Source organism: Grammomys surdaster, unplaced genomic scaffold (genome assembly GCF_004785775.1).
Source record: "Grammomys surdaster isolate TR1022 unplaced genomic scaffold, NIH_TR_1.0 126391, whole genome shotgun sequence".
In the NCBI taxonomy this organism is placed as follows: domain Eukaryota; kingdom Metazoa; phylum Chordata; class Mammalia; order Rodentia; family Muridae; genus Grammomys; species Grammomys surdaster.
Window position 1 is genome coordinate 56,750 of NW_021621185.1, and position 14,359 is coordinate 71,108.

Sequence of the window (14,359 nt, forward strand, 5' to 3'; positions counted from 1 at the left end):
GCAGTACATATGATACTGGAGAAGTGGCTGAGAGCTACAGCCTGATCTGCAGTCAGGTGGGCAAGGAAGAGAGCCTGGGCCTGGGCTTTTCAAAGTCCTGGACACCCTCCAACAAGGCCATCCTCTTAATCCTTCTAATCCTTTGAAACAGTTCTACCCTGTGGTGACTAAGAATTCAAATATATGAGCCTATGGGGGGCATTCTTATTCAGACCACCACATAAGGAACTACCCTCATCTAGCCCATAACTTACAGGAGGTCCAAACTTTGAAAAATAAAACTGAAACATCCTGCCGCAGACAGACACTGTAATGGGGCCCTCATTCCAGCTTTATCTCTGCCATTAAAGCAGTCATTCTACCCCTGGGGGCAGGTAACCAAGACCCTTTGCTATCTGCTCCTAATCTACATTTCCTGGTGTATCCATCACTCTGCAGATGCTTTCATGATTGAGACTGGGGACTAAGCAAAGTATAAAATAATTCACATTTTTTTCATTTTTGTTTTTTTTTTCATTTTATTTTTTGTTTTTTATTTTTTTAAATTTTTATTGGATATTTTATTTATTTACATTTCAGATGTTATCTCTCCCCCCACCATAAACCCCTTATCCCATCCCTCCTCCTCCTTTTTGCTTTTATACCATTTTAATTTCATGCAAGTATTAAGGTCAGTTCTAGGTTGAGGAACTAGCAATACAATAGATGCAAGTAGCCAAGGAAACTAGCAAGACACTAAACACAAATAGTCAAAGAACAAGCAAGGCAGTAACTTCCCATGATCACTGTTTCTAAGGGCTTATCAGAATGACCAAAATATCTGAGCCTACTTCCCTGTCCTAGTCCAAAGTCATTTTCATGTCTGAAGCCTACTTCCTTGTTCTAGCCTAAGATTTATATTCTTGCCTGTAATTACTTCTTTGTTCTAGCCTAGGATTTAGATACCTGAAATACCCTACAAGTGTCTTTAAACTTTTTTCTAAGTATAATGACTATCATTGTAAATTCTAAAAGTAACACAAGTCCATTGGTACTTGGCATAACACTCGAGATGGCTCCTTACTCTTAAACTCCGAACCACCTATAATAATTCACATTATACAATGTGAATTATAATAATTCACATTTTAAGCCAATGAGATCAGGTCACTGCAGACAGCTTCTACCAGTGGGAACCAAAGTCAACCAAAGGGCCTGATCCCGGGGCTCTTGGCACTGGCTTTTTATTTTTTTTATTTAAAGATTGGTTTATGTTTATGTGTCAGATGTTTGTCTTCATGTATGTAAGTGTGCTGCATGTGTTCAGTGGCTAAGGAAACCACAAAAGGGTGTTAGATCCTGTGGAACTGGAGTGAAGATCAGTTGTTAGCTACCACATGGGTACTGGAGACAGGACCTGGGCAGTGCAAATGCTCTTGCCTGCTGGCGCTCTCCAGACCAGGACCTGGCAGTGCAAATGCTCTTGCCTGCTGGCGCTCTCCAGACCAGACTCTTAGTTACAGCTCTCAGCATTGCTGGATGGGTCCCACCTTCTCACCACCTCAGCTTCAGCAGCATTTGTCATTTCCATATATACACACTCACAGCATGGCCAAATCTGAGCTAAAATCATGTCCTCCACATCTTGGCATTAGGAAGAATAAAGACAGGGACATCGCCCACACAGGTGGCGCCTCGACCCCAACTCACCACTGTCTGTTCTACTTGTGACAACTCTTCTATTCTGACTTCCCTGCTAGATCACCTTCCTTTTCACACTCCAGATAGATGAAGAGTCTCTAAGAACTGTCTGCTCACTCTTTCCCCTTTTTATATCAGTGATTTGTAACTGGGCACACATAATCTTTTCACAATCTGACACATTCTTTGGGTCATGTTTCCAGAAAACCTCCCACGCACATAGACAAAGGTCTGTATAGAAATATAAAGACCCCTGAATTCAAGAGTGATTTTGCAACACCTATGCCCTGCTCACTGTTATTACTGAAAGAGGATGCCAAGAGCCTTTCTTTGTGTTTCGAAGGTCCATTTCTGTCCTTGCTAAACCTGGAGCTTTTGAACACATCTTCCCTCTTGAAGCCTCTTGGTCTCCTGGTTGCTGACAACAGGCTCACTGAGTGCCCTTTGCCAGTGCTGGGTAGTATTCTCTGAGGATTATACACCAGAGACTGGACAGCAAGACCACCACACAAAACCAAGCTGGAAACACTGTCTCCTCTGAGCATCACAGAACAGTTTTTTTACTCTTCTGAGGAACTGGCTCCAGCATGGAGACTCCTGCATATCAATTTTGACACCAACATCTCAGAAAGCCATGTTAGCCCCATGTCCATCTGTAATACCCTGAAATGACTACAGTGAGATTTTCCACTGAATTTGTACCTAATTTTTCTCCCATTTCCCTAACCACTGTACAATAAACCTTATACATTAATGGGGGGGCAGGAGGGGAAGGCCAGATAGATATATTAAATGCTTTAGAAACCAATGAAGCACAGATTGCTTCTCCATCCTAGCTGTGCATTATACTGACTTGAAGAAAGACAATTTGTAAAATCAGAGGAAACCTCATCCTAATTATCTTAGACCTTCTGGAGCTAGGGTTCCAGGCACTAATATGTTTTAAAGCCTCCCAGGTTCCCTAATGCTGTTGACCATGTTCTCACTTTAAAAATCCCAGATATGGTCGATACCTAGTTAGTGGTACAGTCTACAGGAGAAGTACTTTTGATTTGTCTACACTCATCCTAACTGAAGGAGAACACAGAGACAATCTGTGTATTGACCTTTACCATTGTTAAATCAACTGATACCCAGCTAGTACAAGTAAAGTTATAGTCAAAGAGCATCCACATAATACCTCCATTCAAAGGACTATCTGAAAACAAGCCAACATCAAATAATCTAAATAAAAGGAGCCACTTAGTGTTTAAAAACAACTCACCAAGAGCCAATAACCAAGAATGAAAGTAGAACAACTTCCTAACAGCACTAGCAAGTGCGCTGTTTTCATAAGTAGAAATGCTAATCATCATCTTTGATGTTGTAACTAATAAACCAATAATCCCGAGGCGAGGGCTTCTTTCTGTAGTGCAAATGTTTACCACCCTCTGAACAGTTCCTGGTAGACAGCATTCAAATCAATGGACACAGTGTCACATGGCAGGATCTGTAATAGCTGCTCACTTTGCACTCTTTTTAAGGAAGTTTTAAAGGATACCTTCTCAAGCACTTCAGTAGGTCACTTAGTCTGTTGAAGAGCTGAGTGCATTCAGGTATGCTATGCTGTTTTCTGGTGTGCAGAAAACTGCATGCTGCAGAAAAATTCTAAAAATGAGAGCGAATACCATGCAAACCGAATCCATAGCTCGGTCCATATGCTCACCTACTCTGCATTTCAGTAAGTGATGTGGAATTCTGGGTCATCTGTGACAGGTCCACCACAAATCTACATTCTTGACTCTCACAAATATCTCAGTTTCTAACCATCCAAAGATCACGTGACTCAGGAATTCACAAGCCTTAAACTACCAAGTACTATAAGAATGTGACAAGTGGTTGCTGGTTCCGAATAGCTTCCTGAACACAGAAACTGCAGCTCTCTCCCTGTGCCCTTAGCCCCGCCCTCAGGCATTAGCTATTAAACACTAGCACACCACACTCCTCTTAAGCAGTGGAAAGTTAACATATATAACAGACACCTGCGGACTGTGTCTAGATATTCAAAACGTTTAAGAGGAGAACAAATCTTATAGGTGAGTATAAAATGTCAACCAGATTATGAAAGAGGTGGCTTCTAAATACCAAGCCAAATCATCCACATAATCCAGTTCCTAGATGTGAAAAGAACTTTTTATTCAAAAAGTACCTTTTGTGGTCTAGTTGATTTTTTTTGGGGGGGGGTTGGGGGGACAGAAGATCTGTTTATTGTAGGATTTTAGCTCCTGTTTTCTCAGGACAAATATTCCTGAGTAAGTTGTGCCATGGAGTTCTGTCTCTCCTGAGCAGCCGGCGTGATGATACAGCAGCCACGGGCTCCTGTCCTCTGTAGTTCCCTGCCATACCCGTGACCTATGGACTGTGAAGAAAGCACTGTACAACAGGGCCTTGAAACCTGTGTTCTGTTCAGAGATTGGAAAATGTCCCACAGAAACACTTTAAGTCCTCACTGAAGATTGTATGAACATTGTAGACTTAAGATTTTGTTTCATTTGGTTAAAAAATTAAAGTACTAATCTATCAGCAAATGAGAATCTATCAGAGGAAACAAACACTGTAATAATCAGATATTTTGTTTTGATAATGGGAATCTGTGTGGTTTTTCTTTTTATTTCTTGTAATAAACATACTTAAAAAAAACACGTAATGACAGCTTTAGTATCTTTAAAAACAGAACTTAAGCTTACCTCTGCTCCATTTGAATGTATCATTTGTACATAATTAAAGAATGATTAATAGGAACCTCAGAACCAATTATTCCTGCGTCTCAGCCTGCGTCAGGTTTCTCATGCCCCGGGTCAAGGTCAATCCTACCCCATCTCCTGCGGGGCTGGGACATAGGAGACTGGAAGTACAGAAGATGTACAAAAGCTCTGAGCTGGCTGAGGGCTCATTTTCCCCTCAGCCCACAGCCTCTTTTCTGCCCAGGCACCCCACTCCCTTGCTCCCCAAGTTTCTACTCATCTGCTAAGATCCACGCTTCCTTTTTGGGCAGACATATGACAGGACATCAAGAACTGAGCTCCAACTAGCTCTGAGTCAAACAGCTGCTGTTTACCTTTGTGCCCTAAATTGACAATAGGCTTCCAGGCCCAGCTTCTCAACTGAAATCCAAGCCCTAATTCACTGGCTCTGGTGCAGACCTGTTGTCCGGAGAGCATAAACCCACTTGGAAACCCAAGGAAATACAGCTACATTGCACCCACACCCGCCACACCGTCAGAAGCGGCATACTTACAGGATCCCCAGGTGACCTCGCACTCTAAGATTTAAAAGCACCAGTCTGACGCTGAAAAGTCACAGTGTTAGATTCCTTGAATCTGCATGCTAGACTGATGTGGCTTTCTTACTGAGTTCTCTTCTTACCCACTCTATTTCAAGCGCCCCTCCCCCACCACACATGCGCAGTCTATCGAAAGCCCAGCCTGATCACAGAGGACAGTACCATAGCTTCTGATATGGCAAAAACTGTTCCCACAGGCCAAGATAGCTCATTTCCCCCTCTGTGCTCCTGGGAAAGTACCTACACTCCCCAGAAAACAGCAGTTATAAGGATTGTATGTTTGCCACAGCATCTGTATATGTAAATAAACCTCTTTCTAATAGTAGCTGAGAGAATTCAGAAAGTTGTCCCAGGTAACTGTTAGGGGCATGGGTGAGGGTATAGGGAGAACCTTTTCTTTTTCCTTTGTCCACTGGCCTGCATTTCCCCATTGCTGTATTGACTTTAAAATGCCAAAAAAGGGGCTGGAAAGATGGCTCAGTGGTTAAGAGCACTGACTGCTCTTCCAGAGGTCCTGAGTTCAAATCCCAGCAACCACATGGTGGCTTACAACCATCCGTAATGAGATTTGATGCCCTCTTCTGGTGTGTCTGAAGACAGCTACTGTGTACTCATAAGTAAAATAAATAAATCTTAAAAAAAAAAATAAAAAATAAAATGCCAAAAAAGCATCCTTCCGCTGGAGAATGCCAGGCAGGTCTAGTCTCTGGTTATGTGGACCTGCTTTACAGCTACCATACTAAAGAAAGCATAAATTCTTTAAATACTCCTGTGCCTTCCAGGATTAAATGATATTATGGGAAACCTGTTGAATAATTCATAGAATTTCAACAGTAAAATCATTAAAAAAATCAAACACAGCCTTATAGTTCTCTAGACATGACACTGCAAACGTTTTTCTTTTTTAAGAATTAGTATCAAAGTCTGAGCTGTGAGATTCTAAGTTTAAACATTAAAACCTGTAAAACGAAAAGAAGTCAATAACTAGATATTTGATGACTCTAGCTACTTGGGCCTGACTACATGGCCACTGAAATCTACATAAACCTGCCAAGCTGTGTCCTATGGGTACTTGTGAATTTTACAAAGCACGATTCACTAAGTCACCACAACATTATCCTCACATCTCAAACAAAAAATCTACTATACGTTCTTTTTAAAACCCTAATGAAATTTTAACTTATTACATGGTATATCCATAACTCAAGTAGAAAAAAGAACATCTTAGTTTTTAGAGGTGAGTAATTTTCGACTGCATACATATATCATACACATATCATACATATCACATATATAACATATATAACACCATACACATATCATGAATCTACTGATGACATTTGGGTCACATTCACCATTTTCACTATGGTATATAATACTGCTTGGCTATAAAACTCCTAACACCTTGCTTTTAGTTATTTCAGGTATATACTCAGAAATGAATTGTTGTATTCTGTGGTTTTAATTTTCTAATAACTTCCATATTCTTTCTAAAGCATTAAAAATATGACACAAATGACGCCACTGATGAAACTTGAAGACATTAGGGTCTAATACTGAAGACAAATGCATCTAATATTACTCAATTGTACACTTGAAGACGGCAGAAGGAGCAAATAATATGCTATGTAATTTTGCCATTTTATTTTCCTTAAGGCAAATAAATTTGTCAGGAAGAAAAATAACTTGGATGTTTCTAGGTATAAAGCAAATGTTATATTTTATGTGTAAGTATCACCTCCAATGTCAGGGGATAAGATAAACAAAAAATTAACCAAGATTCTCATGGACCACGAGTATCATTCATCTAGACAGCTTTAACAGGGTAGAAGGGGCCAAGCACACCTGAATAAATGAAGCGCAGAATGTCTGATAGACATGAGCAGAAGAGGGCGTCCTTCACAATGACGGGCAACGGCGGGTTGCTGGGGGATTCCTGGCTAGCACCTGGAAGCACAGCATCTCTGTTTATGGCAAAGAGATCCTGGGTGGTTCGGATGATACTGGAATCCTGAATGTCGGTAGGGCTCTTCACATTGAAGAGGAGCATGAAAACGTGGCTTACAGAGCAGAGAACGATTTTGTGGGCTTCCACAACACCAGTCACTTCCGGGTGGTAAAAGACCACGTCCACACACTGGCAGCAGAGCAGTAAGTTATTCAAGTCGGAGTGATAGTGTGATGCTTCGGCTTTCAACACAGGCATCTTTTCTATTTCATAGGGAAAATTGAAATAATGACTCATTTTACAGCCTCAATAATTAGAAATAAGTATTCTTTAAAACTGAGGTGAAATTCTACAAAGTACCAATACTTGCTCTTTTTTTTTTTTACCTACAAACCACTGATTTTGTGCAGCTTAACCTATGGATATATGAACTAGTTCATCAGAGATTACTGAAGCACATTTTACAGAACACACAAGGATATGATTTTATATTTTGTAGTGAAAATGAAAACCTAATGATAAGCGCAATAAAATAACATTTGTATCTCAAAACAAAATACTCCCTCACATGCAATGCTTTAGTGTTGGGGTAGGAGTCTTCTACCTGATTTTTAAAAATTTACCTAAGTTCGGAAGAGTCTACTCTCACACAGGCTGTCCTTCTGTGATAGGTCAATGACAAGGGCCACAGCTCTATTGTCTGAAATCACCTTAACAACTTAAGTTTGATCCTAGCCTTTTTTTTTTCCTTCTTTCTAGTAAAATAATCTACTTCACCAAACAGCAAATAGTTTCCTCCAGTCAGCACACATCAGCCAGGGTGTTGACTGTGATCCGTGGGTTCCTAGGGAGAACATAACTTTAGATTTACCAAAACTAGTTTGATCCTACTAAAGGGAGAAGAGTATTCCATCAGCTCAGAATACCCACAGGTCATGTCCTCCCCACAGAAGCTAACTGTAAGATGTCTTGTTAGCAGACCTGAGTAGAGGGACATGGGAGAAGGGACGTGCCAAAGGATGGCACACCATGATCTAAGTAAGTGTAATTAATTCCAGCAGCAACAGAAATCCTTTATTCTAAACAAAGCCTGGAGGCTAGGTCTGTAACACGAATAAGCAGCTTTGTGGGCCAGGCTCCCTGCACTGTACCCCGACATCACCTTCCCTTCTCTGACAAGGACCTTCACAGGACCTGAAATGCTGAGAGTCTGAAAGCCAGTACTAATTCTTTAAACAAGTCAGCCCCAGAGACACCTCGGGGTACTTATGCTGGCCTGGGTTTTATTTAGTGCTTGGCCCACAGTTCTCCAAACTAAAAGACACATGAAACAGCCTTGTGAACACACAGGCTGTATCTGCTACCCAGACACTGCTGGCGACCCTGTACACTATATTACCCAGTCCCCCAAATGAACAACCACTGGGGAAGTTTCTATCAGTGTCAAATGGTGTGGGATGCTTGAATCCTCTGAGGAATGAGCATGTTCTCTCCTTTGGATCACTCAGAACAACTAGCTGTCTACACTAGCTGGTCTTTTTCAACCCTGAGAGACTATAAGGCCCAAGAATCTACCATCTAACAGATCTTCTACTTATCTGAACTGTTCAAAACTAAAAATGAGTCTTCAATTCTAATTTGCATTTCCTTAGTTTATGTTTATATTCTTTCAACAAATACTTTTCTAGTACCGACTTTACATTTTTTTCTTTTCGATAAATAGGGATACCTCAAATTTATGAAATACACACTGATTATTCAATACATATATACTTAAGATATGATGGGGCTTTCAAACTCATCTTTTACATTTCTTCATAAAATAGATATATTATTACAATAAACTATAGTCATGATTCAATGATTAAAATGTACCTATTTTAGAAAGGATATAAAAGATAAACTGATCCAAAATGTTCTAATAATGATGAGCGTAGTTTTATTTTATATTTACACTCAATTGATACAGCTGAGCACACATCCACCCTTGACTTCATCCTGCTAATACTGTCATGGAGCCTGATCTCTAGACATAAAGATAAGCAACCACAGAGACATACACCAGCCACATTTTTTAAAAGTAAATAAGCTGCAGGTGTTAGGCCACTGTGGCTCTGAAAAATTTAACATTGTATCTGAGCATTGACTTATTAATTGTAATGGGTAAGAAATTAACAATAATGCTACAATTTCATCTAGTTTTCAGTTCATATTGAAATTTCACCAAGTGTCCCAAGATTGCCTTTTAAATGTCTTACTGAACAGCATCCAATTAGAATTTATGTATGGTCTTTAGAAGTCTTCAATGTCAACAGTTCTCTACCACATGCCACAAATCTATAGGCTAAAACATGGAATCAGTATCTCTCACAAGTGTGGTTTAACTGCTTTAGTGTCAGCTGAAAGGGTCCTGTCCCTTGTCCCAGGTGGGCCCTGCTGAGCATGCTCAAATTTAAAAGCAATTTCTCTAAGATCTGTGACCTGTAAGAAGTATGTTCTAACGCCATCACACCACCTGTAAGAAGTGTGTTCTAACACCATCACACCTGGTTGTTCAAGCTGAGGAGGTCGAATCCCATGGAAGGAGCTGGTCATTTTCCTTTTCTTCATTTTTTCACTCGTCTTCTGATTTAAGGCTTGAATCATAAAATACTCCAACTAAACATGAATCAAATCAGAATTAGAAGTTCACTACGATTATTTGTATTCCAAACCACACCTGCAAATGGTTTCAATATCAGCACCAATACTAGCAAACATGTAAATAATTTTTACATATTTTTATATTTAATATAAAATTTATTACAATTATATAATACTAAAATAACCTTCAGTATTAAAAATAAATATGTTTAAGAGGATTGATTTGCTTTGTTCCAACAAAGGTACACTCACTTCAGAAAAAAATTATTTTCTTGAATAATCAAAACCCATCATGGTTACAGCAGTTCCCTCAGTGGGAGGCAGTGTAGTAAATACTGTGACATTCAAGGCAGTAGTAGACATGGTCAGATCTGTCCACAGGTACTCCCATCAGCTAGGCAACTAACTGCATTTGTGTCTCTTCAACATACTGTCCTTTACAAATCAAAACTCTCCTCAACATACACTAGCCTAGCTCCGGGCCTGTGATACACCTCACAAGGTCTAGGTTTTGTAGAAGCACAAATAGATGTCATCTCCACGACAAGATAGATATTGAAATATTAATCAATAAAGGAAACTTTGAGACACAAAAAGATATTCTATATTCCTGTTCTCCCAAACCTATCATCATACAGGCATATTCAGCCAGACTTAGCTGTACATTGTCAAACTCCTCAGGGATACATGCAGTGTAGAATGGTCACCCCTAACTCATGGACCCTAAGACCACCTCCCCTCTTATCACTCCCATGCCCAAGGAATTCTCTGAACACACGGGGATACCCCGAGTTCCAGCTGTTCCTGTCCCGAATCCCCTTTAAACAGTTACTCCTTGGTCACCTCTCAGGTATAAGAGTCCCAGCATGCAGCCCCTCATCGGCATGGCAGGCCCATGAGAGGGCCTATACAGGCCAGGAAACAGACTTTTCATCAGTGGCCCAGTAATCTGAATCATGTGTCTGGGCGACTGTCATAGCCTCTGTCTAACAGAACTATGCGCCAATGGAAAGCTACAGAGCACTCTGAAATGTGAGCTCTATCTATCACTCAAGGAAATGAATCTCATCTTGTTTTATTTCAGGTAATTTTAAAATCTAAATAGCAATAGCCACAAGTGAAAAAACAGGCAGTTTTACAGAGTGACTTATTTGCTCCAGGTGGTCACATCCTTTTGGATCCATTAACTTGTGCCCTATGGGAAGGGGTACAATGAGATGGTGGGGTGCTCTAAATCCCACAAGCAGGTATTCTCTTACTCGGGATGGAAAGGAATGCCATTCACCTCTTCATCCTTGACTGAAATATAAGTTTTTAAATGCTCCTTCACTTCAGTATTATCATCTCTACTTGTATTCTTACCTCAAGATTTCAGTTACAAATTTCTACTCAGGAATCTAGTGAGAGACCTCAGGAGACGGCTCAAGTAGAGGTAAAATACTGGCTGATTAAGTGTGAGGATGTGAGTCTAAAAACCCAGAACCCTTGTGCAGCCAGAAGTGGCAAAATGAGTCTGTAATCTCAGCATCCCTGCCAAGAGATGGGAAGTGCAGACAGACTATCCTCAAAAGGTCCTGGGCCAGCTGGTGTGGTGTATGCCGTAGTGACAGCAAGGCAGTCTATCTCAAACAAGGCTGAAAGCATGGACCAAAATCCAAGATTGTCTTCTGACCTCCACATGTATGAACAATGGCACATACAGGTGTATGAATGCACACACATGTGCATGCACACACACAGACATACACATCAATATCATCTTGATTTTGTTGCACATTCTTCCTAAGTATTAACATTAAGGAAGTCTCCATGTCTCTCTCCCCACTTGGGCCACATCTCAGTCCTTCTCATATGTTATTGTAACTATACCACTTAACATTAGGAAGAAAGAGAAACATGGAAAAGAAAGAGAGGTAAGGAGTGATCCTAAGTATTTCAGGCTCCAGAAGCTGTAATAGCCATTCAGGAGACTCTTATCCTAACAGAAACGAAACTAAATCCAACCCATGAAACAGCCCTCAAATAAAATCATTAAGAAAATGGATACCCACACACTCCACATAAATTACCTAAGTATCTCATGGAAATGCAGTCCTTGATCAAATAAAAATATTTCAAACTCACTACAATAGAAATAGACTGAATTGTAGCTATTTATGTTTAACAACAATCAGTATCATTTGTATCTGTTAAGTATAGCCAGGTCAATGAACTCCCAGAGAATGAAAAGTCTATGTCGTCTGTGGTAACTGTAATGTTTCAACACAAGATATGTTAAGTCCAAAGATCTCACTCACACTTAAGGTAGAGTTGTTTTGGGTATGACTTTCATTGCTTATCAGATTTGTCTACTGAGAAGGGTTACTTCTTAGAGAGCTTGATAGTTTAAGACCAGTAAATTGTTAAATGATGCAAATATTCTCCAAAAACCTTATAATTCTTAGCATTAGCTATGGGATAGAAATTGTACGTTGAGACTTAAAATGAACACAAGACACACCAGCACTGCAGGTGAACCAAAGCCTGGCTCCTTCACATCCAACAAGAAGCTGTCTACAGAAACAGTCCTATGTGTGTGGCTTTTTTTTTAATTGAAAACAATTTTTTGTACAATATATTCTAACCACAGTTCCCCTCCCCATGAGTCCTCTCAGATCCTCAGATCCTCCCTAGCCATCCAACTCCACACTTTCATTCTCTTTATAAAACAAACAGGCAAACAAACTAACAAACAAAAAGGCATAAGAAACACACACATACACAAACTGAACACATAAAAACACTAAATTGGAAACCCTAATATACAATCAAAAGACCAGAAAGACTGGGGGTGGGAGGGTCCAAACAAAGCAATATGTATCAAAGTCTACAAAACTGCCACTCAGCTCTGTCTTTGTTGGTCATCTACCACTGGGCATGGGACCTTAAGGGTGGTTTGTATACTCAGTGAGACTCCCTTGGAGAAAAACTAATTTTTTCCTTTGCAAGTGGTTGCCAATTGGACATGGCTTGTGTAGGGATGAGGCCTCTTACCCACTTCCCCCTTTCAGCACTGGGAACGCATGTGACTTAGACCTGTGCAGGCCCTGTGTATCCTGCCACTGTCTCTGAGTCCATATGTGTCAGTCCTGCTGTGTTTAGAAAGCACTGTCTCCTTCGTGTCATCCATCCTCTGTGGCTTGTACACTCTTTCTGTGTCCTCTTGTACATAGTTCCCTGAGTCCTGAGGGGAAGGCATTTAGAACTGAGTGTACCTTTCAATTATAACAAGATTGGTTGTGAAGTCTTGCTGAACCATGCATAAAAGAAAAAATTTTTTTTCAACTAATAAAGAGAACACTTAGGGCCCACTTGTTCAGGTTATAAGGCTCATTCAGCTGTATATCAGATATTATAAACCAGGATGGGGAGATGGTTCCATCAGTAAAGTACTTGCTTTGCAAGTACAAGGACCTGAGAGATGTGCAGATCCCTGGGACTCAAAGGCCAGCCTGCTTTGCCACTGGTGAACTCCAGGTCAATGAGACCTAGTCTCAGAAAAAAAGGCAGACAGGAAGAACAACACTCAGGATTGACCTCTAACCTCTACACAACATATATTAGCAATCCTTCCCCCATGCCCTAGTAATGCCAAGTGGAGTTAAGCGTGCTTCTAAGATCAGATCTGGGTGGAAAACACAGGCGGACCTCTGAGGGACACTGACTAGCCAGTTTGGCTCACTTGGCAAGTTCCAGGCCAGTGAGAGTCTGTCTTTAATGAAAGTGAGCTGTGTCTGATGGTACCTGAGGATATTCTCTGGCTTTCACATGCAAGTATGAACATATACACCTATGCCCACATTCAGCCATATGTGTGCATGAACATACACACACACACACATGTATACACACACACACACACAAGATTACTAAAACTTGTGTAAGTTTGTATAATAACAAGAGATTTTGACATATACAAAGAGCAATATAGTAACAATTCTAAAAGATTCCAAAAATCATAATAGATGATAAAAACATCTGATTAAGTCTATGCCACTAACTCATTGTTTCTCAAGGTTAGAACAAGCATGCTTATAAAACTGAAGCTCCAATTGATGCCTTAGAGAATAGCTAAAGTGGCAGCTGACACCAACAAATGACCTCACAGGGCTTGCCACTTACAACTCCTCCAAAGTACTTTCCAATGTAGAAATCGTCAAGGCTGTGGAGCTCCAGGTAGGTAGCGCCCAGTTCTTTGGCGAGTTGGATCCCTTCTGTGGTGGTAACACAACTCCCTCGGTCTGAGGTACACAAAGGGCATGTACAAGGTAACTCTTCTGAGGAAAGGAACATAAAAACAAACAATTCTAAAATTAATCAGAAAAAAAACAAGAGGCACTGTGAATGTTAATGAATACAACCACTATACACCAAACTCAAAGTATCAGTGTCAACAAGGAGAAAGTCCTCGGTGAGGAGGCATTGACACAGAAGAACAAATAGTGTTTTAGAAAACAGGAGGATTTAGAAGTTGCTGAGTGGGCAGGAAGCATAGCAATGATGCTCCCCAACATTTTATTATGGGACCATTAGATCAAATTCAACCATCCGACTGATAGATCGGCCACACAAACCATGAGAACAGAGGACTGGCAATTCTTTTGTCATAAATTGTCCACTAAGTATATGACCAAGTTTGAGTAAACCTTGCACTTTTATTTTAATGGAACTTTAAATTTGATCTTAATTTTAAAGTTGCATGCCACTCCCTCATAAATTTCACATGA

General features: G+C 40.3%; 1 protein-coding gene across 1 annotated transcript in view; it reads right to left on the reverse strand.

The window, feature by feature from the left end:
• The window catches only part of Rhobtb3 (Rho related BTB domain containing 3), a 47,950-nt gene that overhangs the window by 17,861 nt on the left and 15,730 nt on the right, over window positions 1-14,359 (reverse strand). Inside the window, exons 4-6 of the mRNA XM_028760085.1 lie at window positions 13,755-13,909; window positions 9,497-9,608; window positions 6,848-7,213 (exon numbers count right to left, since the gene is read on the reverse strand). Coding sequence (XP_028615918.1) covers window positions 6,848-7,213; window positions 9,497-9,608; window positions 13,755-13,909 — 633 coding nt within the window. The remainder of the gene's footprint in view (window positions 1-6,847; window positions 7,214-9,496; window positions 9,609-13,754; window positions 13,910-14,359) is intronic.